The 25,129-nt window shown below is 53.5% G+C and overlaps 8 protein-coding genes across 8 annotated transcripts; 6 read left to right on the forward strand and 2 right to left on the reverse strand.

The window, feature by feature from the left end:
• Nucleotides 1-4,022: 4,022 nt before the first annotated feature.
• J4E86_008233 (uncharacterized protein) lies at nucleotides 4,023-6,069 on the reverse strand (the record flags this gene model as incomplete). The annotated part of the gene is made up of 2 exons (XM_051448747.1): nucleotides 4,023-5,398; nucleotides 5,571-6,069. The coding sequence occupies 2 exons, from the start codon at nucleotides 6,067-6,069 to the stop codon at nucleotides 4,023-4,025; spliced, it is 1,875 nt and encodes a 624-aa protein (XP_051300343.1).
• Nucleotides 6,070-9,739: 3,670 nt separating this feature from the next.
• Nucleotides 9,740-10,395, forward strand: J4E86_008234 (uncharacterized protein; the record flags this gene model as incomplete). The annotated part of the gene is made up of 2 exons (XM_051448748.1): nucleotides 9,740-9,905; nucleotides 9,962-10,395. 2 exons carry the CDS (start codon nucleotides 9,740-9,742, stop codon nucleotides 10,393-10,395), a joined length of 600 nt encoding a protein of 199 aa, XP_051300344.1.
• Nucleotides 10,396-11,543: 1,148 nt separating this feature from the next.
• J4E86_008235 (uncharacterized protein) lies at nucleotides 11,544-13,098 on the forward strand (the record flags this gene model as incomplete). Its single annotated transcript, XM_051448749.1, has 3 exons — nucleotides 11,544-11,750; nucleotides 11,813-11,911; nucleotides 11,965-13,098. The coding sequence occupies 3 exons, from the start codon at nucleotides 11,544-11,546 to the stop codon at nucleotides 13,096-13,098; spliced, it is 1,440 nt and encodes a 479-aa protein (XP_051300345.1).
• Nucleotides 13,099-13,896: 798 nt separating this feature from the next.
• Nucleotides 13,897-15,183, forward strand: XYNF3 (Endo-1,4-beta-xylanase F3; the record flags this gene model as incomplete). The annotated part of the gene is made up of 1 exon (XM_051448750.1): nucleotides 13,897-15,183. One exon carries the CDS (start codon nucleotides 13,897-13,899, stop codon nucleotides 15,181-15,183), a length of 1,287 nt encoding a protein of 428 aa, XP_051300346.1.
• Nucleotides 15,184-15,411: 228 nt separating this feature from the next.
• On the reverse strand, nucleotides 15,412-18,097 carry HIS3 (imidazoleglycerol-phosphate dehydratase; the record flags this gene model as incomplete). The annotated part of the gene is made up of 2 exons (XM_051448751.1): nucleotides 15,412-15,596; nucleotides 15,649-18,097. The coding sequence occupies 2 exons, from the start codon at nucleotides 18,095-18,097 to the stop codon at nucleotides 15,412-15,414; spliced, it is 2,634 nt and encodes an 877-aa protein (XP_051300347.1).
• Nucleotides 18,098-18,774: 677 nt separating this feature from the next.
• On the forward strand, nucleotides 18,775-20,012 carry J4E86_008238 (uncharacterized protein; the record flags this gene model as incomplete). The annotated part of the gene is made up of 3 exons (XM_051448752.1): nucleotides 18,775-19,387; nucleotides 19,434-19,617; nucleotides 19,667-20,012. The coding sequence occupies 3 exons, from the start codon at nucleotides 18,775-18,777 to the stop codon at nucleotides 20,010-20,012; spliced, it is 1,143 nt and encodes a 380-aa protein (XP_051300348.1).
• A 991-nt stretch (nucleotides 20,013-21,003) lies between these two features.
• J4E86_008239 (uncharacterized protein) lies at nucleotides 21,004-22,680 on the forward strand (the record flags this gene model as incomplete). Its single annotated transcript, XM_051448753.1, has 2 exons — nucleotides 21,004-21,518; nucleotides 21,567-22,680. 2 exons carry the CDS (start codon nucleotides 21,004-21,006, stop codon nucleotides 22,678-22,680), a joined length of 1,629 nt encoding a protein of 542 aa, XP_051300349.1.
• A 640-nt stretch (nucleotides 22,681-23,320) lies between these two features.
• J4E86_008240 (uncharacterized protein) lies at nucleotides 23,321-24,994 on the forward strand (the record flags this gene model as incomplete). Its single annotated transcript, XM_051448754.1, has 1 exon — nucleotides 23,321-24,994. The coding sequence occupies one exon, from the start codon at nucleotides 23,321-23,323 to the stop codon at nucleotides 24,992-24,994; it is 1,674 nt and encodes a 557-aa protein (XP_051300350.1).
• Between the last annotated feature and the right edge of the window lie 135 nt (nucleotides 24,995-25,129).

Genomic DNA, 25,129 nt, shown 5'->3' on the forward strand with positions numbered 1-25,129 from the left:
GCGGTTTGAGCCGAGGCATGTGAAGGTGCACGTGCACTGGGGAAATCCGGGGTGGCTCCACAACAGCTCGACAAACACAGCCGCAGAGCAGGCTACTGTGGTCTGAATATCTGCGCATCGACGAGATATGTTTCCTACTGCCACTAAGAGTATAAGAACGAAGGACTTTTGATTAACATTACTAGGTGATAAGCTCGACTACCACCAGTCACAAGAAACCGTGGTTATTAAACAGCAGCAAAATGCCTCCAATGCACCCCCCATTCCTTTCCTGATTATCGATCCTCCTCATTAGCTTGAGCCGTCGAAGACTCTTTGTGTTCGATCTGCTTCATTATCATACACAGTTGGCTCTTCAGCCAGCCTCCTAGAAATTCATACAGGTGCCCCGCCTGCTCGCAAGTATCGCCATTACCTCCCCAATTAGCCAGTGCCTCAACGAGTTGCGCACATCCTCGCAACTCATTGAGGATTGTCTGTCTTCTATGTCTCTCTTGCTCACCGTCGTCAAATTTGTACTGGGTGAAGGGAGATGACTGCATGTACAGGTTGTAATTTTCCGCGTCCCCAATGCTCGACACAGACGAAGGGGAGAAAACGGTCTGCGGGAAAGGCAGAGGCTGGCAGTAGTTCCAAGGAAGCGATGCCGAGACTGGATAGCTCGTACGGGGTCCGCGACTAACGCTAGCAGCGGTTTGATACCAGGCCAGAATCTTGGATGTTATGCTAGAGTACAGCATAGCGAGGTGTGGGTCTGACGAGCATGAACACCTGAGAAGCTGCGAGATGTTCTCTCGTGCTGACCGAACAGTGCGAAGAACGGCATCGAATGAATCCCTCGAGTGACCCGGGTATCTGACGTTTGGCAGACTCTCGAGCGTCGAATAGGCCAACGGATAGCAACTATGGCAGTCGTCTGTCGTGACTTCGGTGTAGGATGCCATATTGTCGTGTCCTCCTACGGTTTGGCTCATTGGACTATACGGAAAAGATATAGAGGAGACCGAACGTAGATGCTCCACGGTCTTTGCACCGTTAGGATGATAGTCCATGGGTTTTGCGTCATCGCTACCCATGTAGTCGTTGAGAGTCTCCCAGGTGGGATACTGAGACTGTACTGTCTGTTCCTGAGTGAAAGGATCTTGGAAGAACTGGTCTGTCCCAGTGGCTGACATAGGTTCCGGCTGAACATGTTGTCTCGACAGGAAGTCAGTTTCCATATAGGTGGTGTCTTGAAGGATTTCATTCGGGTATGGTGGTTCAGGTGCAGTCTCGGAGTCGAAACCTGAAGGAGTGGATAAGCTAGGAGTAGGTGACCAGTCTGAAGGCCAGTTCGACGTGACTTCCGAATTGGTCCGTCGAACAGGAGGAGTTTGTAGCATGAATGCGCCAAACTCATTGCCACTTGGTGATGGGCGTTGCTTTGTGACTTTGACAAACGGAGACCCATCTGGGTTCCTCTTCCTCACCCGGCCTGGCTTTCCGTGTTTTCTCGAGACGCCGTATATGCATTTCGTGTGGGTTTGGAGACAGCGCGCACAGTTCGGATGCTCTTTGCTGCACTTGACTTTCGACGCGGCACAGGCGTCGCATGAAGCCCTGAGCTTCAGATTCCCGTCCCGTCGAGGTGTAAATGGTTTGGGTGCTGAAGTAGGTGTAGACATCTTGAGTGGTGTCTTGTTGCTCTCAAGTATGACCGGTGATCTCCAGAGAATAGGTCGAGATGGTGTAGACATTATGATACAACGGGCATCCTCTGTCAAAGAGTCGGTGTCGGGTAAAAGGTAAGCTGAGCGTTGTACTACCAATTCCTTCAGGCCAGTTCCAGCTCCATGAGGCTCCACCGCCTTTATATATGAACAGTTGTCTGAATATTCTTACCTTTCCCAAATGCATCATTGTGGTGTAGGTGAGATTTAGCGCTCTCGCATAGAGCTGCATCGCAGGATTACCATTGCCATGATTAGCGCACCCGCATGTCTCAGCCCTCGCGCCCACATCATACCTTGCTACCCGGCAAGCGAGCTACACACGTCTCTATGAGGTCTGTTCGCTGCATGCTGCATACTGTCTGCGGCCATGTCAACGGCTGCAGCTATCTTGATCCCTGACACCACGTTTTTCAGGTGTGAAGGTGTGGTGTGAGTGGCCAGCAGGGAAGCTAATGCAGGTGGTGGACGGCTGTGCGAGAGAAAATACGTCTTGGTAGTGGTGCAGATGCAGCATCCAATGAACAAATGATGTGTCAGCCGCATTGTGCTGACAGAAGACTCTGATACTGAACAACATCGCAGCGATTTCTTGAAGAAACGAGTGCCAAGATGAACGGCTGATGCTGGCTACCGGACGAACGGCAGGTGATTTCGCTGCATGCATTTTCCTAAGAGCTCTGCGTGTAATCAATGTCGCAGGACCGGCCCTGGTCTCGATGTGGGGAGCGCAGTCGTTTGACAGACATCGCACATGTATAGTATCACAGTAACATATTCTAACACATGAGAGGGAGTTGAGAACATCCATTCATCTGGATCGAAGACGATACAGAGATCCATCGTGCCTTCCAATGACGACGTACATCAGGCTAACGTACTGCTGGCCGAAATGGGTAAGCGCTGCCTGCAGCTCAAAATAACTCTCCACGTCAATGGCCAGCTCACCCTCCCCTCACAGCACCTTTCGATCCTGCTCCTATAAACGTCTTTCTACGTATCCTTGATAGCTTCTGCATGTTTTCTCTATGACGGTGAGCCCACGTGTGCCTGTTATCCACTCATAATTATCCTTTTGTCGGCTGTGCACCGGGTGGAGCACCTCCGTTGCTATATGCAGGTCGCGATACTGTTCCGTGGATCAGATAACCTGAATAGGATGGCATTAATACTCTAGCCAGGAACGATAGAGGCTGTTAGGTGCGGCTCTGCGAAATAAGCTCGAAGAATCAAGGACCATCCTTGGTGCTTGTGGTACCTGAACCTAGAGGTAGAATACAGTGAGCATGGCACGAACAAGTGTTTAATCCGCGTACACTAGCTGGAGGGGAGTCGAAAGCTTACAGTAGAAATGAGAGTATGTTCATAGTATTAAACCCTTTCTAACATCCACAGCAATGAGCACTCATTATGGCGGTATTGACTAGCCGTAACAGCGACATACCCTCATCTGCGATAACCTCGCGATCTGATCGATCACCATGTTCTGCAAACTACCACATTGAGCCCACCACATCCACAACTAAACCGAATCCATCTCCAGCCGCACCCTCCCAGGCTGCCCAAAGCCCATTTCGTCCACGCGGCATGCAGCTACCGAACATGTAAGCGAAACCCCTCCCGCTATTCGCTCGCTCAAAACCCACCCACCCGTAAGCTCTGGTGTTGGCGACAATTCTCATTCGAGACGACCTACCCAACCCCCTGCCCACCAGGTAAAAGCACGCGACACAGCCTCCATATGCACGCCGCAACCGCCAAACTCATGCGGGTTGGAAACGTGGTCAGCCAGGTTACTATCTTCACGGCTGACGGCCCAATTCGATATTCGCTAATCTCATGGCCATGTGCGCGGTTCCACGCGGTCGGGAACCGGTGAAGCAGGGAAGACGCACATGCTGTAGCGAAGAGGAATGGAGCATGAAAGCGCTGCAGGTGTGTTTGTTTGACAAGAAGAGGTGTGAGGGGTAGACATATGGGAAAAATGTAGTATTGCGGCTCTTTGGTTTCCAGAGATCGGCCGATCTCAACGCCTGACGCTCCAGCGCAGCCATATGCAAGCTTGATCAATAACACCAGACCGCCAGTGTGGTCCCGAAAAACACCCTTGCGCCATAACATGCTCAGTTATCCATGGACAAACAATGCCGAAAGACAGGCTACAAGCAATTGCCGCCCGAATATGCCAGTTCTGCGCCATCAAACATCATGATCGTTTCCAACAGTGGACTGCGCCTTCAACTAAGAGACCGCCTCTCTCCTCGCTTCATCAGTGGACGTCTGTTGAGCCGCGGTCGATTCTAGCCGAGAAATCTACTCTTCAGCCTCTGTGTTCCAGATCTCCACCTCCCTGTTTTCCAACTCCTTCATCTTCTCTTCCCCGAATATGGTCTCGGTCGGCAACCCTGTCTTGCCATAGTTCACAACAGGACCAATAGTATTGATCCATTGCTGTCTCCTCTCCATCAGAGTCCGTATTGGCTCGCCGACGCCCGGTCTCGAAATGCCAGCGTTGGCCACAGGATGGCTTCCGCCTCCCGCACCACCAGGCCGCTTGTTTTGTTTCTTGCCCTTGCCTATATTGCGGTTACGCTTGAGGTATGCGGCGTTGAGTTGGTTGTCAAGATCGTCAGCTATAGTGTTGTACTCTTGCTGGGCTATGCGCTCCTCGGTGAGTTCGAGGAGGCGCTGTTTCCGCGCGCCGTTGATGATGGACTGTTTGCGGAGTTCTTCTTGCAGAAAGCGTAGCCGTTGAGCTACTTCGTCGTCAAAGTGGGAATCGTACGACTGTGCTTCGGCGTCTGCTTCCGAGATTAGGCCAAAGTGCTTGAGTTCCATCAGCACGCGATCTTCTATGCCAACATAGTCGGTGCGATTGGTTTGTTGCGGAGGTTTCCAACTGGGCTGGACAAGTTCGGGAAGTTGGGCGGCGGCGGGTATCGAGTTGTTGTTGGTGACATCTGCTGGTGCACCTGCACCTTCGTCAATGTCCATGGCGTCTCCATTGATTCCATTCGTCTCGTGTTGGGAGTTCTGATTGCCGCGGCCCTCGGGACGTAATGTGGCTAGCAGGCGCGACAGGAGAGGACCGGTAGACACCTGGTCGGTCTCAAGCACGTCGTCTGTTATGTCTTCGGCTGCCCCGCGCGGGACGTTGGGCGGCGGTCGCTGGTCGTTGGAGTCTATGTGCATAGAGCCATCCTCTTCAGCCCAGATCTCCTTGTAATGCCGCGGGCCCCGCCTAGGAAGCACAAAGGGCGCTACTCGGTCGCCGCGCTCTTTCAGGAAAGCGACATCTTCCTCGGTAAGTGGTCTTATGTAGGGTTCAACGTAGTTGGCGAAGACAGTGGCATTAACCTGCGATGGGGGCTTGGCGTTGGAGAAGTCCTTTGCTGGTGGTGACCCGGCTATCCTGTCCCGGAGATTGGACTTGGGAAAGTCGGCGACGCAGTAAATCTCCTTCCTTTCCTCGATCGACATGCCCGGGGTAACTTCGCGTATATGGTATATGGTGGGGTCATCGAATTTGGCGGGGTCTGGGCCAAAGGTTTGGAACTGCGGTACGGCGGGGGCGGGCGCGGGTTGGTGGGAGACATCGGAGCCGCTGGGTGAGGGAGCGTCGGCTGGTCCGCCGCCGGCAGCAGAGGGCGGGGCTTGGGATATCGGCGATGAGATGGCGGAGGAGTTTTCTGTGCGTGAAGTCAGATGTCTGTCGAGTCCTCTGATCTTGAGCTTGACGATCAACTGTCGGCGTCTAGGAGCCATGTTGAAGAATGTAAAGTGTAGTGCATGTGGAGAGTGATTGCATGGGTACAAGTAGAGTCGCAGGGAAGAGTGATTGCCCAGTGTTTGTTGACTTACCTTTGGCGTCACCACCGTCCTGCCTGGCCAGGCCATGGGCACCGGTCGCAGGTGGGTGCTTTCCGTCCTCGTCGTGCTTCTTGCTCACCTTCTTGAGCTTGTGTTTGCGCTCCTCGCCGTCCTTTTCCCTGTCTCTTTCGCGCGGCGCGCGGTTCTTCTTGTTGTTCATGAGTTCCCTCAGCGCACCTTCCGACTGCACGCAGCGTGATTCGACGTTCTTCAGGACATTCTTCTCGATGTTGTCGCGCATAAGAAAGAGCTGCTTGCCGGATGGAATCGACGAGCCGCTGGTGCCGCCGTCCAGGATGTCCTCGACGGTAGTAGGGCACTTCTTGAGATATGAGCTCAGGCGGTTTCCGAAGTACGATGACGACGCGGCAGGCTCGACCGAGGCGCGCACATTGGGGAGCGGCGTTGTGTTCCGGCTGCGCGGTGGCTGCGAGGGCTTGGAGCCCGGCTTGGTCGCCTTTCCCTTGCTACCCAGGCCTGGGGGCGCCATACTGGACGTGTCGCAGTGGGTTGTCGGGGTATGCGGGGAAGGCAGTCGCGTCGACGCACGGCAGACGCGAGGCGGTGGCGGAAGTCTGGAGGCTACCGGCGTGCTATCATGGGCGCTCTACGGGCGACGGGCGTGCATCAATGGGGTTCGCAGCAGGCGTCGGCGGTGGTGGCATGGCCGTCGCGGGCATGCATGGTGTTGGCAGGTCTGGACATCCGGGGCGTGCTAGCCTCAGGACACGCCAAGTCGCGAAAGGCCATGGGCGGTGCGATAAGATGGATCGTGTCGGCGGCCCAACGTCATTAGCGACGCCTCAGCACTATTCATGCACAACGGCATCGTCTGTAATTGCCCGAGGGGCCTGTGTGCATGCTGTGCGGTGTCTCTTGACGCAATCTCCTGTTCGCGCCAGTGAATCAAGCTTTGGCTAACGTGCTGCCCGGGGCTGTCGAATCCCATCCGGGAGGGGGCGGCTGCGTGTTGCTTCCGACCAGCCTCAATGCTAGCCACCCGCTGCCAGCTCCACCACCATCATCGCCGCCTCTTAGTAGACTGCCTCCCTGCGCACGCTCGACACCCGCTCTACCAGCAATGCATTGTAGTCGGCCTGTACTAGCGGCCTCTGTGTAACCCTCGTCCAGTGCGCGCTGTCATCTATAGCCACTCGCAGTCGCTCCAACATGTGTACGTCACACAGGCTTGCCGCCCGTTCGCCTCTGGCAATCACGCTGACCCTCCAACAGCTGCCCAGCGGATTGGCATTTTTACCATCGACTTCCCGGATCCGCTCGTGATCGACTACGATAACAACCAGTTCATCACCCTCAACGACTCCGTCTCGTTCCAGTATCGCATCCTCAACAACATCCAGACCCTGTCCACCAAGGGCGTCGACAGCAACCAGGACCCCTACGGCATTCTCTACGTCCCCGATGTCAGTACAGACGGCTGTAGGGAACAAGAACGACTCCACGTGCCCGAGAATGCGACGCGGATAGCGAATCTGCCCACCGACAAGGACTACGCCCTCATCGCCGTTGCGCCCTGGTTCTCGGCGCAATGTACGACGGAGTACTTCGCCGCCGCGCGCAACCATCCCACCAAGGCCTTCCTCACATATCAGCCAGGCGACACCAACGCCAAGCCCCCAGTGCTGAACGATGCGTCGTGGAACCTTCAGGATGGCGGTAGTTGGCAGACGGCTAACGACTTTCCCACCTACGCCCTGTCGTCAATAACGGGCAACAATATCATGGATCAGCTGAACGAGTACTCTGGAAATCTCAGCTCAGTGCCCCATGCCGATGAACTATCACAGATCTACAACTCGTCCGACTATGTGCGGCTATGGGCAACCGTCAGTACTGGTGAGTACAGCCTGCTCACATCCATGAATGCCACTGACCTCACTGCTTAGACTCCGGTGGCCAGCTCCCAAGTCTATGGGTTTTCCTCGTCATCGTACTCGCAATCCTCCTCGTCGCTGTCAGCATCACCTCCCTCATCATGCACATTATCCAACGGAGACGGCGCAACGATCTCCGCGAGCGCGTTCTCAACGGCCAGGTTGACCTCGAAGCGTTGGGCGTCAAGCGCCTGACAGTCTCGCAACAAGTCCTTGACAAACTTCCCATACACACCTACACTGCTCCTGCCATTGCGAGTGAGCCCGAGAAAGCGACCACACTCCAGCCGCCGAATCAAACACTGGGAATGCTACATGCCGCTGTAGACGCGGAAACTGGACACAAGGGGGCTCCGTTATCCCGTCGCTCATCTGCACCCACAGTGCCTACATCTGGCGTGTCGGCTGCATGGTCTCAGCCTACATGTCCAATTTGCATGGACGATTTCGAGGCTAACGAGACTCAAGTGCGCGAGCTTCCATGCCACCACATTTTCCACCCCGAATGTATCGATACCTTTCTCCTCAGTCACTCCTCGCTGTGTCCTATGTGCAAGCAGACCGTATTGCCTGCCGGCGCTTGTCCGGTCAAGATCACCAATGTCATGGTACGGCGAGAGCGCCATATCAATCGCATGCGCGCGCGCAGTGCACATACAGCGAGCGCCCAACCAAGCTCTGCATCCACAGTACCAGCACTGCCAACTCGACCACCGGTGGCTTTTGGGTCGCTTGGTAGCAGGATAGGCGGGGCCATATCTGGACGGCGCATCTTCAGTGCGCCTGTGCGCACGCAATCACGACCACACGATATCGAAATGGCAACCACACCGCCACCAGATGCCCCGACGCATCACCAATCGACCAACGCGCCACCTTCACAAACCACGCAAGACTGCAGTCCCACACAAAACAGACGAGAATGGGCACGGCAACGAGCGTTGGCTATGCTTGGTCCGCGTCATGCACCGGCTAGTGATGTGGAAGAAGAAGAGAGCATTCCGAGGTGGCGGCGGGTGTTCCGCAAAGTCTTTCCAAGTTAATAAGCGATTTCCTTCATCACGATACCTCAGCATAGTTTCGGCGCAACACTCTCATTAAAGTAATGTATTACAATGGCGTTCAGTATCACGGGAGCGCGTTTGGATTGGGAAAGGGAGATACCAGGGCTACATAGGATATGGCCATCGCGTACAAATGTTGAATTGTATTATCTTTGAATCTGCTATCTCATGCTTTGAGCCTGTCGGATCCCGGCTGTGCGGGCTTAGCTGCTTTTGCCATGTCGTGGCTTCCCAACCTATTTATCCAGATCACACATCCAACAACAGCAGCTACCCGACACCTTATCTCAACGCCTCCCTGTCGGAATCCTATACTCGGCCACAGTGCGCTAGCACAAACGTTGTGCATCTTTCAGCTCGGGGACAGTCGTGCAAATCACACTGGGACGAACAACGAGCACCGCTGATATTGCCATTGATGAACGACACGAACGCTAGAAGAAAAGCTCTCTCCGATTTCCGCACTACCGTTTTGCTGGCTGCAGAAAGTCTTTTGATTCCACTAGCTCGCTAAAGCTCTCAAACTCTCCCAGGAAGTCCAGCCCATAATCAGCCGTCGCACGTCTGGTTCGTGACCTCGACCGGGTCCATCAATCTAATATATACAACATTCGCCTCCTGCATACCCGTCTTGTACTTGTCACGCTACGGTAATTTCCACAACAACTATTTTTGGATTGGCTCTTCCCCAAGCGTGTGCTTTTTACACCAGAATCTGAACGTTCTAGAGCAAGATTGCCCTGCGTTTCGTGGCATCGTCTCGCTTGCTTGCCGGCTGTCTCGTACGGAAGTCTACGAGTAATATCGACGGGCAGATCTCATATCTAAAGCATGGCAACCTTACCATCTTTGTTTGCATCTCCGAGCTCGAGGTGCAAGAGGCGAATGCAAGGTCGCCTGTTGGTAGCGAGTGGCTATCTTTCGCCGTCCTACAAGAAAAGGTAGCCAATTACATGTCTACGTCTGCGGACCACGAGACTGCTTGGTCTGCACAGAGAGCTTTCTGGAGTAGGTGTAGTCAAGATGTACTACTCACGTTCTAGGTCTCGTACTCGGATAATACGTTGACATATAAGACGATCATGTCCCACAGTTGCTCCAGTCTGACTAGCAACACTACATTACGACCATTATTCCGCAGTCTACACCTCCTGATCAGTCTGCCCTATCTTCTCGATTTACATCAGTAAACACCAACACGATGAAGTACATACTTACCACCCTCGCCCTTGCGGCCGCCACCATCGCTGCTCCAACATACCAAGCACCAGATTCATTCAAAATCAAGAGCGTTGTGTCCGGTGGCTCAGGATGCCCTCAGGGTAGTATCGACATCAACTGGACCGAGAACGGCATCATGCCAATTTGTAAGCCGCTACCGCGTCATACTCCCTTTTGATCTCTGTACTAATCACACACTCAGACTTCAATAAGCAATTCACAGCCCGAGTCGGTAACGGAAACGCCGCAGAAGACTCACGAAAGAACTGCCAGATCAACCTCGGGCTTGAATTCTCCCCCGGCTTCTCCTTCGCCATCTTCAGCGCAGACTACACTGGCTGGGGCGAGCTGGACGGCGGTGTTACTGGTGTAGTAAAGTCGACATACTACTTCTCCGGTCAGCAAAGCCAGTCGACATCAGCACTGAGCATTCAAGGCCCTTTCAATGGCAAATACTTCAAGCAGGACAACGTGCCAGCTGCAGTCTGGTCACCATGTGGTAGCGATGCCGCTTTCAACATCAACAGCGAGGTCGCCTTGACACCATTTGCTACACCGGCCAGCGGTGTGCTTGCTGCAACAAAGGAGGCTGGTCGCTTTACATCAAATTTGTACGTCCAGTGGAGAAAGTGCTAGTGGGAAATACTCGGAGTATGTGTAAAGGGGGGCCTGGTGGAAATTGTAGTTGTAGATCACGCTTGGTGCCACGTAGAGATATCAAAATTTTCTTTCTCCTAATTGCGAACGCTCATCACTCTGTCGACTGTGCTTGTGCATCTTATAAGTTTTTTGCATAGCTTGTGGCTCTTGCATGTTGGTATCCACGCAGTACGCCGTGACCAGTAAGCTTCTCCACAGCATGTGCATGATGTGGCGGGTGCGGTGACACATGAACATCGCACCGCGACTACAAACCTTCAACATCAGCTTGGCTTTCAAACCCTTTCCACAACATTCTATTCGCCCTGTTCACTATTCCGAGCTCTTATCGTCTCACCGCGAGACATACAGGCGTCGTTGATCCTTAGCCCGTATCCACCCGCTTCACTAACGTGATGATCGTAAGGCACGACAAGAAGCCGCGGCAGGGACGATAACACTGAAACTCTTGCGCGATCCACAAAGGGAACCACAAGAGTACGCGGACACAGGTTCGTCCGTTTTGTAAAGCGAGAAAGGGTAAAAACTAGACTCGAAGCCGACACGTCGAACGCTAGTCATGGCCTTGGCGGTTGCGATGTCCGTTTTCCAACGAAAGATCTAGCCACGTGAAGCGATTGTCCCGCGTTCAGGGAGAAGGAATCCACTTCTCGATACGGCAGGCACCGCAATGGACCCGGCGGGGTGCAGCGGGCTGTACAAACACACGATGCGCAGATGGTGGGCAATTGCCGGGAGTGTTTAGTAACGACTGCGACCTGGAATCCGACCGACGTCGGGAGCTACTGAAAGACTCGGAAATCTTGGAAGACGACGATGTTAGCTAGCACATTTGTCGATAGACGGCTCATCTAGGCGGCAGACACCCACTCGAGCTAAGCCCCAAGAATAGCGGGGAAGAATATTTTATTGGGGAAGGGATGATGCAAGCGGTAACCTGCTGTTTGTGACCCCACTTCGAAGGGTCTCAGCCAAGATGCTACAACAGGCGTACTGCCGAGGATAGGAACAGTCGAGTGGCGACTCGACTCGTTTAAGAAGTGACCTTGACCCGTTCGACTTGTCTCTGCCAAACGGATACCCAAATCAACTCCTACACCACAACTACTACCACTGCCTCAACCATGTCTCCAGGAAAAGTTTCGACTCTCGACTTTGAGACCTTCTACAACATCATCGACGGCAAGCAGCGCGGCTCAGACAACATTCACCATGGTATCAACCCCGCAACTGGCCAGCAACTCTGGGATGTACCCATTGCGAGCGAGCAGGACCTGAACGACGCTGTTGCGGCCGCGAAGAAGGCCTTCCCCGCATGGAGAGATACACCGGTAGGTTCTGACTGTACGAAGTGCATGTGAGACATACTGACTTCGTACCTCTACCTCTGCAGATTGAGAAGAGGAAGGAGCTCCTTAACAAGGTCGCCGAGTCGTACCAGCAACACACCGATGACTTTGTCAACCTGCTGTGCAAAGAGTCTGGCAAACCGGTACGTCATAGTCGTTGTTGGGATCATTGACACCCTTGCTAACATACGAAAAGAGAAAATTTGCTGCCATTGAGGTTGGTGCCGTTGCTGGATTCATCGGTCACCACTTGACTCTCGACGTCCCTTCTGAGAAGGTTGAGGATGAGGAGAAGACCATCTACACAGAGTATTCACCTCTCGGTGTTTGCGGTGCCATCTGCCCATGGAACTTCCCTCTTGTTCTGAGCACTGGAAAGATCGCACCAGCCCTCATGACCGGAAACTGCATGATCGTCAAGCCTTCACCCTTCACACCTTACACAGCTCTGAAGTTTGTAGAGCTGGCACAGGAGATCCTCCCTGCAGGTGTCCTCCAAGTAGTCGGCGGCAACAACGAGCTCGGTGTTCAGATGTGCCTCCACCCCGACATCGCCAAGATCAGCTTCACCGGCTCCATCGCTACCGGAAAGAAGGTCATGGAGACATCTGCAAAGACCCTCAAGCGCGTCACACTCGAGCTGGGTGGCAACGATGCGTCCATCATCCTTCCTGATGTCGACATCAAGAAGACTGCACCTGAAGTCGTCATGGGTGCTTTCCAGAACAGCGGTCAAGTATGCGTCGCTACCAAGCGCATCTACATCCACGAGTCCATCTACAAGGAGTTCCTTGAGGAGATGGTCAACTTCACCAAGTCGATCAAGATCGGTAACCCAGACGATGGCGACAACCTGCTCGGACCTGTTCAGAACCAGATGCAGTACGAGCGCGTAAAGGGCTTCTTCGAGGACAGCAAGGCCAAGGGCTACAAGTTCGCCGCTGGCCAGCCCGACGTCAGCACCGGAAAGGGGTACTTCATCCAGCCAACGATCATCGACAACCCGCCCAACGACTCCCGTATCATCCAAGAAGAGCCATTCGGTCCTATCGTGCCCACCCAGCCGTGGTCCGATCTTGATGAGGTCGTCGCACGCGCTAACAACACAAACACCGGTCTCGGTGCCTGTGTTTGGGGCAAGGACGTCGAGAAGGCCTGCAAGGTAGCGCGCCGTCTCGAAGCTGGTTCCGTGTTCGTGAACTCATGGGAGAAGCCAACACCTCAGGCGATATTTGGAGGACACAAGGAATCTGGTATCGGTGGAGAATGGGGCAAGACCGGTCTTCTTGCATACTGCAACCCACACGTCATGCACGTCTACAAGTCATAAAACTGGGCAGATAACACCCTGCATGATCAGATAGATGAGCAAAGGGGATGATCACAACCTAGTCAATACAAGAATGTTTTGAAATGCTTGAAAGGCTTGAGTCCCTTGACCTTGCGATGATGTGGCGGGACCCATTGAACGAAGGAACATGAAGCATTTGATAACCGGTGGCTAACATAGAAATCGTCTGTTCGCCTGGTGTTCGTACCGAAAAGGGCTTAGGTGACATCTACCTCTGACAGGCTTAGCGCTTGGCGCACCCAGAGCACGGGCCCGCATGATGCTTCGTGCCTGGATGGCGGTTCTCCATTCATATCGCATGAGCGGCACCTACCCACACGCAATATCATCGTTTTGCTGTGCGCCGCATCAGCCCACTGTTCATCGACTTGTCGTTCGTCGATGTTGGACTGGAACGGCTAAACTCGCTCGGTTCCGAGGTTCCTTTGGGCGCTGCCGTGCAATGATCTCCAGGATGCCGTTTCACGGTTTCATGAAACAATGCGCCTTATGGGAGCTAACCGCCCAAATTTGACCCACCATGAAATCGTTCCAGACGCATAATCGCGGCTGGTGGTTTGTATAAGATGGAATCGCATCCGCCGCCATACTGTTTCTTCACTCACTCGGTCATCACCATTCTCTACACACTCTCTCTATCTTCTCTTCTTTGAACTCTACTGGAAGCGTGCTTCCTGACATTCTTTTCTTGAATACCCACATAGAAGCGAGCTTCTATCCTTTCTCCACCTACCAACCGAACACCTTTGAACCCGAACCGATCGAAAAGTAGCAATCATGCATTTCAGCACATCCTCCATCTACTTCGGTGTCGTCGCCTTGTCCTCGACTTCCGCTGTCCTCGCAGCTGCTCCCTACGGACAGTGCGGTGGTCAGGGCTTCCAGGGCGACTCTACCTGCCCCCAGGGATGGTCCTGCGTCAAGAGCAACGACTGGTACAGCCAGTGCGTTAGCGGTGGTGGAAACGGCCAGGCACCTCCTGCTGCCACCGGCGTTGCACCGGCACCCGTTGTTCCTTCCGCTGCGCCTGTGCCATCGATGAACGCCACCGAGCCCATCGCTGCCCCTGTTGCTGTTGCCCAGCCTGCTGCCACTGGCTCTGCCGGTGGTGCCAACGGCTCCACCCCCGACGTCGCTGGAAGCGGTGCCAACGGAGCCAAGTGCTCCCTCGACGCTGCCTTCAAGTCGCACGGCAAGAAGTACCTCGGTGTTGCCACCGACCAAGGTGCGCTCGGCAAGGGCAAGAACAAGGAGATCATCGTCGACAACTTCGGTCAGGTCACCCCTGAGAACAGCATGAAGTGGGATGCCACCGAGGCCACCCAGGGCAAGTTCACCCTCGACGGCGCCAACGCGCTCGTCAGCTTCGCCACCGAGAACAACAAGCTCATCCGTGGACACACCACCGTCTGGCACTCCCAGCTCCCTACCTGGGTCTCTTCCATCACCGACAAGACCAAGCTCCAGGAAGTCATGGTCGCTCACATCAAGAAGCTCATGACCACCTACGCCGGCAAGGTCTACGCCTGGGACGTAGTCAACGAGATCTTCAACGAGGACGGTTCTTTCCGCTCTTCTGTCTTCTACAACGTTCTCGGTGAGGACTTCGTTGCCACCGCTTTCGCTACCGCAAAGGCCGCCGACCCAGAGGCCAAGCTCTACATCAACGACTACAACCTCGACAGCCCCAGCTACGCCAAGACCAAGGCCATGGCTAGCAACGTCAAGAAGTGGATCGCTGCTGGTGTCCCCATTGACGGTATCGGCTCCCAGTCTCACTTGTCTGGCAGCTGGCCCATCTCTGACTACCCTGCTGCTCTCAAGCTCCTCTGTGGCTCTGCTCCCGAGTGCGCCATGACTGAGCTCGACATCAAGGGTGGATCTGCTGCTGACTACAAGACTGCCGTTACTGCCTGCTTGGACGTTGAGAACTGTGTCGGTGTTACCGTCTGGGGTGTCAGCGACACTGATTCTTGGATCGGTGCTGCTTCCACTCCTCTTCTCTTCGACGGCAGCTTCAAGGCTAAGGAGAACTACAACGGTCTCTGCACCGCTCTTGCTTAGATACCTAGAGTGGAAGTGAGAGTTGTCGACTAACTTTACCACCTTTCGGTAGACGTTGAGTGTTTGTTTTGTTGAGATGGGATGGTATTCTATCGTATATATATTTACTTCTTTGAGATGAGAACATCATCTTTCAATTGATCATTTGAATCACTTCACTCTTTTTCTCTATCCGAACAACAACGTGATGATGTAATGATGTTACATGTGCTTCATTGTCCACAACGATTACGCTACTCCAAGTCGCAGGCTGACAGCCCTTCGGTGGGCCTCTAGTTCCTCAACGCGCGCGAGTTCCATAACAGCAGGGCCGACGTTCTCGAGTCCTTCCCTAGTCAGGTGGGAGCTGGTGATGTGCTTGACGTACGACGACAGATTGACACCCGAGTACTGCTTAGCGTAGCCATATGTTGCTATCTCAAGTTAGCAGAAGGTTTCGAGAAGAACATATGAGAGATGACTTACGTAGAGAGTGGTTTACACCAGCAGAGTAGTCGCCGACACTCTCCGGGGTCCATTGGCCGATGAACACACTTCCAGCATTCTCCACCATTTCAGCTACCTTCTCTGCATCATCGACTTGCAGGATGAGATGTTCGGGTGCGTAATCGTTACTTAGCTGCATAGCCTCCTCCATTGTGTCTACTGCAAGTGTGAAGGAGTGCTCGATAGCCCCACGAACAATGTCTACTCGTGGTAGTGCGCTTGCCTGCTTGTGAAGCTCGTCTTCGACTGCAACAAGCTGTGACTCGTTCATTCCAACTGCAATCAAGATGACCTGAGAGTCGACACCGTGCTCAGCTTGGCTAAGAAGATCCGATGCGACGAAGGCAGGGTTTGCATTCGCATCCGCAATGACGAGCACCTCACTCGGTCCCGCAGGCATATCGATGCTCACACCGGCATTCGTGTCGTTGGAAACGTGCATCTTCGCTGCGGTGACGAACTGATTACCCGGGCCGAGGATCTTGTCGACCTTGGTCACGCTTTCAGTACCGTATGCCATTGCCGCGACGGCTTGCGCACCACCAGCGAGAACGATAGATTCTGCGCCAACCTTATGGGCAACGTAGACGACCTCGGGAGTAACTTGGCCATTAGAACGCGGTGGGGTCGCGAGAACAATCTTCTTGCAACCGGCGACCATGGCAGGTACACCAAGCATGAGCGCTGTAGAAGGAAGCACAGCTGTTCCACCAGGCACGTACAGGCCGACTCTCTCAATCGGTCGAGCGAATCGTGAGCACACGATGCCGGGCATAGTCTCTACTCTTAGTGGCTTGTCCTCCTTCTGTGCAGCGTGGAACTTCCTGATGTTCTCAAATGACACATCAATGGCCTTGGCCGTCTCAGGCCTCAACTGCATGAGCTCCGGAGGGAACGGTGCTCTCAGTACAGGCGAGGTAAGCGACGTAGCCTTCTCGAACTTGTGTGTGTATTCCAGCAACGCAGCGTCTCCGCGAGTTCTAACCGCCTCGATGATCGGTAGACATATACCCAGAATCTTGTCGGTCGAGCGTTGAGATGGTCGTTGAAGGGTGGCGCTGATAGTCTCCGGTGTCTCGTTTGCGGTTGCATATCTTCGCATCGCGATGCGACCGTCCTTTGTGCCGGCGGGGTCATCCTTGCTCTTCGGAACTGAAGCGGCTTCTTTAATCTCTTCCTTCGTTGGGGCATTTGTTGTACCGTTAGTCGCGCCGTTCGTTGCTGCAGCTGCTTGCGCGGCAAAGGCCGGCTTAGCATCACCCTGTCGCCTCTTGACCTTGATACTCTTCGCGTCGAGGTTGCGCTCGACATCCTCCAATGACACGCCAGACGCTATGCACTTGGTGAGAGCAAAGTAGAAAAGATCAGCAGCTTCGAACGCGACTTCATCTTTGGTGTTCGCGTCGCACAGCTCGGTAGCCTCCTCTAGTATCTTTGCCCTCAACAGCTGTGAGTCGTTGAAGAGTCGCGCGGTGTATGAGCCTTCCGGTGCTGAATCTTTCCGGCTCTGGAGGGTCTTTTGTAGTTTCGACAGGCCGGTGTACTCGCCGAAGCAAGTGGGGGTTGCAAGGTGGCAGAATCCCCTGCCCTTCTGTCGCACCACAAACTGCAAGCAGTCGCTATCGCAGTCCAGCGCTAATGACACCAGCTCTTGGACATCACCACTGCTTTCGCCCTTGTACCACAACCCTCGCTTCCGGCTCTGGTATACACCCCGTCCAGTCTTGAGACTCTCCGCGACACTCTCTTCGCTGCTGTATACGAGCCCGAGGGCGACTCCCCGCTCATCTGTGACGAGAGTTGTGAAAAGGCCGTCGGATCGGTCGCTCGTTGCGTTGGCCATGAATAGCTTCGCGACGCTCAACGCGTTGGTCTGTTTCGACGGGTCGACCGTGAGGTTTTCGGCGGAGATGATGGGTATCGCGGATAGCTTTGCTAGCTTCAGAACGCTCTCCATGCTCGGCTTCGCAAACGAGACGAAGACGTTGGGTCGATCTGTTCCGTAATCCTTTAGCCATGCTTCGACGAGGCCAACATCCTCCACTTGGTGGGCGTAGATGTCCACTGATGTGCCCGCGATAGCTTCTATGATCTCTTCCTTTGTGTTTCCCGGCAAGCACAGCACTATCCTGTCTTGGTCGATCTTCAATGTCTTGAGCTGATCTAATTGCTGGCGGGTAACGAATACCTTGGCGGCGCCGGCATCGAGAAGAGATACGACATCGTCGATTGAGGTGACGGAAGCAACACCTAGATAGTTGGCGAAGCGGCCTACCGATTGCTTCAGGTGGGAGAGGGTCTCATCGATGGTCTCGTCGGTGACTCGAACAAAAACGTTGCCGACAAAGGACAATGCTTGAACATCAAGGCCTTGGGTAGATTTCGTGTAAGCAGCCAGATCAATCGCAGCAACCAGATTTGGTGCCATGGTGTAGAATTTGGTGCGATTGAGGCTTGGACAGAAAGTGTGATTCACACTTGATGCGTGAGTCGCTAGTTCATTGTAGAAAAAGTTCCAGAACTAGCAGATGCCAAATCGCGGGGCGGGCTGCCCCACTACGGCGATGACGACAACAACGTAAGCACCGACGCGCTTCAGACGCGTCGCACTTACCGGAAAGCCTCGGATTAATATATAACCTCTGGATGCTGTTGTTTCCGTTCCGAGAGATACCTTCGCACACCCTGCTCACCCTTTGTATTTGCAAGTTACTGGTTGACTTTGGACACTGGATTCGTCTCCTCTCGTTACTGTCTCCCTGGCCTAGCGTGCGAACCGAGGTCCAGACTGAAGCGCAGGTAACTAGCGAACTGTAATCACCAACATGGAATCCCAAGGTACGATCAGTATTAGATGCTCGGAGGCACCGGAACCACTCCAAGGGCTCCACGGAATCTCCTTGGTCCAGAGAGATCCACAGCGGATGATGAGCTTGTTCATTCCGCCCGTAGCCCAGGATAGTACATGTACCCCACTCCATTGTGAAGGCTGCCTAGCGAAACCCACTATAATTCGTGTGTAGTCTGGCGAGTATAAAAGGGTCGAATGCTCTCCGCGGATGCCTGATCTCCATTACACTTGAGAACACCTCTTTCATCACGAACATGTCTTATTCACCACCCGACTCCGCCAAACCCTTCACCCTTGATGTCTCTGACCAAGACATCTCGGAATGGCGTCAACTCCTCCAGCTCTCCAAGCTGGCACCTGAAACTTGGGAAGGGCGACAGGAAGACCGCCGCTTTGGCGTGTCCCGCAAGTGGCTGTCCGATGCAAAGGACTACTGGCTGAACAAGTACGACTGGCGCGCGCAGGAAAAACACATCAACTCGTTCCCGAACTACAAGATGCAAATCGAGGACGTCGATATGCATTTTGTCGCTCTTTTCTCTGAGAAGAAAGATGCCATCCCCATCATCTTCATGCACGGGTGGCCAGGAAGTTTCCTCGAATTTCTGCCTATGTTGACGTTGATCAAGGAGAAGTATTCAGCCAAGGACCTACCATACCACATCGTCGTGCCCTCACTGCCCGGGTACACCCTGAGTACCGTGCAGTCGGTAGACAAGGAATGGACTCTGGCAGACAGCAGTCGCGTCATGAACCAGCTGATGCTGAATCTGGGCTTCAACAAGTACCTCGCCCAGGGAGGAGACGTTGGCAGCTTTACGGCGCAAATGATGAGCCAATTGTACGACTCCTGTGTAGCATTGCATTGTAAGTCCAACTCCATATATCGATTACTCTGATTCTGATGTACCAGTGAACCTGATAAGTGGTCTTCCTAAGCCGGACGAGAACACTCCTTTGAATGAGGTAGAGAAGAAATCCCTCGGTTACGCAAAGGAATGGGCAACTAGCGGAACGGCCTACGCTCAGGAGCATGGCTCGAGACCCAGTACGATTGGGAATGTGTTGGCATCGAGCCCGCTCGCACTCCTTGCATGGTAATATCATCGTTTTACGTAGAGAGATGTTTCCACTAATGTCGTTCAGGATCGGTGAGAAGTTTCTTGAATGGAGCGATGAGGACCCGTCCCTCGACGAGACGCTCACCAATGTGTCACTTTACTGGTTCACCGAAAGCTTTGCTCGTTCTATCTATCCCTATCGCGCGCTCTTTGGATCGGGTGCTAGGGACATCGGCGCGCCTAAGAAGCCACTCGGTTTCTCGTTCTTCCCACGAGAACTGGCCCCAGGCATCAAGAGCATCTTGGAGAAAGAAACAAACTTGGTATTCTATAAGCAGCACGAAAGCGGTGGACATTTTGCTGCTCTGGAAAAACCGAAAGAGCTCTGGCAGGATGTTGAGGAGTTTGCCGGCAAGGTTTGGAAGGTATGAGGTGGCATGAAGGATAGTGTCAGTCTTGCTTTCTGCGCACGAAGGGCGGCTGACATGATGAAGGGTTCTGCTACGTCCTCGAGATTGTAGGAATGCGATTTGTGGTCCCAGGGAGCTGTGAGGAGTTGCAACTGCCTGCAAAGGTCTTTTTGATGCTGCTAGTGCTATATGATGCGGAGTATGGTACCTGACTAGTTGCTAAGGGGTACATGCCCTGCGAGTAAATGTTATTCCTGCTTCATCGACCAAAAGTCGCTCAATTTCCGCGATCCCAGTTACCGATTTCACGTCCATCGCAATTTGGATGGAACGCCGATTTGTTATCAATACCCCGACTTATAATCAATACACCGTTGGGCCCACCCGCACGCGCAGATCGCTCCTCCCCTGGCGGCAGAACTCCGCCCATCGGCTTCAATGTTCCGCATGACGCGCAGCGCCGGCCCCAACCTTCAACGATCGCACGACAGCACTGACAGGACATGACAAGAGGCCAAATCGGGCCGGCTCTTATATGTTTTGCTAAAATGTTCTACAGCAAGTAACCACCTTCTTAGTGTCGCCTCCGCGCCCTCATCGGCAGATGCATCGGCATCACCAAGTACACCAGCTACGCGTACACGCAGCATGAATACCCGTCGGCAGTTGTGCAACAGAACGAAACATTCAATCTGAAGTGCGATCACGTGAGCCTCCCAGTGTTGCCTCGGTAGTTGTAGACCTTTACCCCAGCTTCTTCGCATGCTTCTTGTACAATTCGGTGTTTGGTGTCGCCAAAGATCGTCATCGCGGCACGTCCCTGCAGGGCTGCATAACGGAGCACCCCAAATATGCCCCAGCTTCTGTTATTCGTTTATCCTGCCCCAGGCACGGAGGCGAACGCTAGTAATGTACCGTGACGAAGACCCAGTTTTCGGTAGAATAAAGAGAAGATGCATTCCCAAAATCTTGGATTAAGGTTCTTACTCAATCTATCTGGCTTACTGTCAAGATGAGGTTCGACAAGTCACTCCAATGTGCGCTGCTGAATGCGCCTTCCGTCGTATTCGCCGCCCCACAGTCAGCATCTTACCCCACAAACGGCACGGCACCGGCCGCTTTCAGCTCGAAGTGTGCGGAACTTGCATCTAAACTTCACATCGATGGTGGTGTTGTTACAACGGCCGAGTTTGTCGCCGCTGGTACGAACCTGACTGTACCCGTATACGACGAAACATGTGCCGCAGCACCGCCAGCTATCACAGCGGACATGTGCCGTGTCGCGCTCAATGTGTCGACTTCTGAGCGTTCTGGCTTCAGGATGGAGGCGTTCCTCCCAGCCAACTGGACGGGACGATTTCTCTCTGGGGGCAATGGCGGTCTGAATGGTTGCATCAGTTACGACGACTTGGCCTATGCGGTTGGTCTAGGTTTCGCTGCTGTTGGGACCAATAACGGTCATGATGGCACGAGTGGCTTACCGTTTTATAATAACTCAGATGTTGTGGAAGACTTTGCATACCGAGCGTAGGTATCCTTGTGTTGGCATGCTAGAGACTGGCTGACCAATATTAGTTTACATACTGGTGTCGTGGTCGGAAAGCAGATCACCGAAGACTTCTACGGCAAACCGCACGACAAGTCCTATTACCTTGGATGCTCCACCGGAGGCAGACAGGGCATGAAGTCTGCCCAAGATTTCCCAGACGATTTCGACGGCATTGTTGCGGGCGCACCAGCCTTCGCGTTCAACAACCTTACCTCATGGAGTGGACATTTCTACACCCTCACTGGCCCAGCAAACTCGTCGTCCGCTTTCGTTCCGCAGTCGAAGTGGGTGCAGATTCACGCTGATGTCTTGAAGCAATGCGACAAGCTTGACAACCTCGAGGATGGCATCCTTGAGGCTCCCTTGCTTTGCCAGTATGACCCTTCGGGCCTAGCTTGCGCTGAGGGCAGCAACACCACTACCTGCCTTACGCCCGAGCAGCTAGAGACAGTCAAGGGAGTTTACTCGCCACTTCTCAACGATGCAGGAGACTTAGTCTATCCCCGTCTGCAGCCTGGTGCTGAGGTGATTGCGGCTGGCGCTATCATCAACGGACAGCCCTTCCCCTACACCACAGATTGGTTCCGCTACGCTATCTACAACGACCCTAGCTGGGATCCAGCAACTCTCAGCTCCGAGGACTACGACTACGCCGCAAAACTGAACCTCTTTGGGATCGAGTCCTTCAAGGGTGATTTGAGCGGAATGAAGGACCGCGGCGCCAAGGTGCTACACTGGCATGGCGGCGCGGACTTTGTCATCTCATCCGATAACTCTGCTCGCTACTACGAACACGTCACTTCTACTATGGGTCTGTCCTCTGAAGAGCTTGACGAGTTTTACCGCTACTTCCTTGTCAGTGGAACTGGTCACTGCGGTGGAGGAGAGGGTGCGCACGCCATTGGCCAGGGTGTGGGCGAGGTCAACGGATACGAGACCAGCCACAACGTACTCATGGCTTTGGTTGACTGGGTAGAAAACGGCAACGCACCCGAGACACTTATCGGAACGAAGTTCGTCAACGACACCGTCGCTCTAGGCGTTGAGTTTGAGCGCGCCCATTGCAAGTTCCCCAAGGTCAACCAGTACAAGGGCGGTAACCCTGATGTTATCGAGAGCTGGGAATGCGTTGACGCGTAAGGTCGAGTTTGATTGTAGAAGAAAGCATAGTGAAAATGGATCAAAGACTTATGTTCGACACTTGATGGTTCCCGTATCAATATGGATGTTTTTTTTAAGCTGCCAGACCCGAAGATCATTCGCGTACTTCCAAATCAGCCTCAGGGTCGGCGTGAAGCATTCAGTCGTTGTACCGCTTGCTACCTACACTGGAAACCTTCCCGGTGCGTAGACACCTACAGACACTTGCATCGAATGCATTATGCATGTCTCACGAAGTGTCTCATACATATTCCACTTTGGCCGCCCTTAACGTAGGATTGTCCCAGATTAATATCAAAATAAATCTAAAAAACAGTCGGCGTACCCACATACTTACAGGCCATTCGGATTTTGCTGAGAACCATGGTTGAGATGCGTTGAAACCAAGGCTTACAATCCACATGTGGTATTTTCGTGCCAAATCAATTTTCGCGCGTTACCTCGTACAATAGCGCTAAGACATGTAGTCGTGCTTTCCATAGTGTCGTCGGTGGATGTTTGAGAAGTGGAAGTGAAAGCCGAAGACTCACCGATTTCACTCCCCTACAACAACTACAACAGCGCAAGGTTAACAGCGTTTGACGTCACACAATTTCAGTCCGAGCGTCCTTTCTCTACAATGGCGCTCAACGGTATTGCAGTGCTTTTCAACGCGCCACAACTCACGTCCTCTGTGCATTCGAACTCGTTGCTCCAATACATCCCCACCATCGCAACATCTGCGTACACGAAGCTTACGAGCATAACATCCAACAAAATGGGCTCATTTAGCGTTCCCGAATCCCCATTTCCAGCGCGGCCTGCGAAGTCGGCGGCCACTGCGAAAAAGCCATCTTCAAGAACACATGACGCCAATACGTCCATAGGCAAGCGCAAAGAACGCGCCAATTCAGACGAGTACGGAGGTAACGGGGGAAACCAACCTTCAAAAGCGAAAAAGAAAAAGCGAACATCGTTGGACGGTCGTTCTTCGGGAAAGAAAGCGATTGACTCCAGTCCCTCTTCAACACCAGAAACGCATTCTAAGCACAGCCATGAAAAGGCGCCACCGAATGGCCGCCCGACGAACCATGAACCAACTTTCGCGCAAAACCGTCGATCGGAACCACCTCAATATCCGCCTCTAAACGCATGTGGACACACAATCCATCCCGTCTATAGCGAGAATTACGCCAAAGCCATGTGCCTGATGTGTATAGTGGATGCCTCAATGAAGACACTCCAGCACATCCAAGAGTTCATCAACGCCCATGATGGCTTGTCTCAATGGAAAGAGAACCTCGAGGGTCACTATGCTAAGTCGACTTACCATGTCGCCAGTCTGGGTGGTAAGAAGGGGAAGAATGTGAATGGAACAGATGTGTCTTACAGACATTGCAAAAGAAACCTAGTCAACTTGATCAACGAGATAGAAGATCTTTCCGAGATGGAGCTGGCCTGGGAAGCGAAACAGCCTCCTGAGAACAAGGACGTTCACGTGCAACATGTCCGACTCAGGAAGCAGTACAGTGCTACAGCTGCACTGCACTGGTACAGAGACACTGAACACAACGGCTTCATCGGTCGTGTCGAGGAGGACTGCGAGTCCTTCAGTCAACGCCTTGGTCGGCGCTGGACAATCGCAAGTGATCCAGACTTCCCTGACCGAGATGGTCATGAACAAGATCTAGAATGGAAATCGCTCAAGAAAATCCAGCATAAGCTTCTCAACGAATCCGATATCCCCAAGGTTCAAAGGACCGATGTCGCAGAGCAACTGCCTAGGCGAAAGCGCCGACGAGAAGGCGCAAGCGTTTCATGGAACGAAAATGTTTACGTTCGTACAGATGCCGACGTGGATGTGCTCCGTAAGGCATTTCGCACAACTCCACTCGAGGTCACACGAGAGCTTATTCCCGCTACACCAGTCGCGAACGGCTCGAACCCTATTCGCCCTCACTACGTCATCCCGCTGAGCCGCAACGGGCCTCCGAGAGACGTTGCTAGGAGCTCGATGTGCAGGCATAGACGACGGTACGTGAAGGGACAATGGGCAGTTCCGGAGGGGAGCGAAATCATCGATACCAGTGGATCGCAAGAACTTCGACGTCCATGTCGCGAATATGGAGCAGCTGCAGATCGAGGCTGCAAAGATGGACGGAGAAGACCTTGGCGGGGATACAGAGATGAGGGACGCTCCTGCCGCCGATGCGCAAAGATCAACACCACAGCCGTCGCGGTGGTCGCCAAGCCTTGGGGGCCGACTGGTGAATTGCATCGCGAATCTTGGGGTGTTCACTTTCCCGGGTTTTGATCGTGGCGGTGGTGAAACTTCGGCACCGCAAAACGATGCTAGACACGCGAGTCTCCTGGCTTGATGCCGCTGTCAGGCTGTAACCGTACATCGTGCTGACATGTTGTAAGTCGTTCCCTATAGAGTGTCTTGGTG

This window comes from Alternaria arbusti (genome assembly GCF_024043155.1).
Source record: "Alternaria arbusti strain BMP 1465 chromosome Unknown scaffold_12, whole genome shotgun sequence".
Lineage (NCBI taxonomy): Eukaryota > Fungi > Ascomycota > Dothideomycetes > Pleosporales > Pleosporaceae > Alternaria > Alternaria arbusti.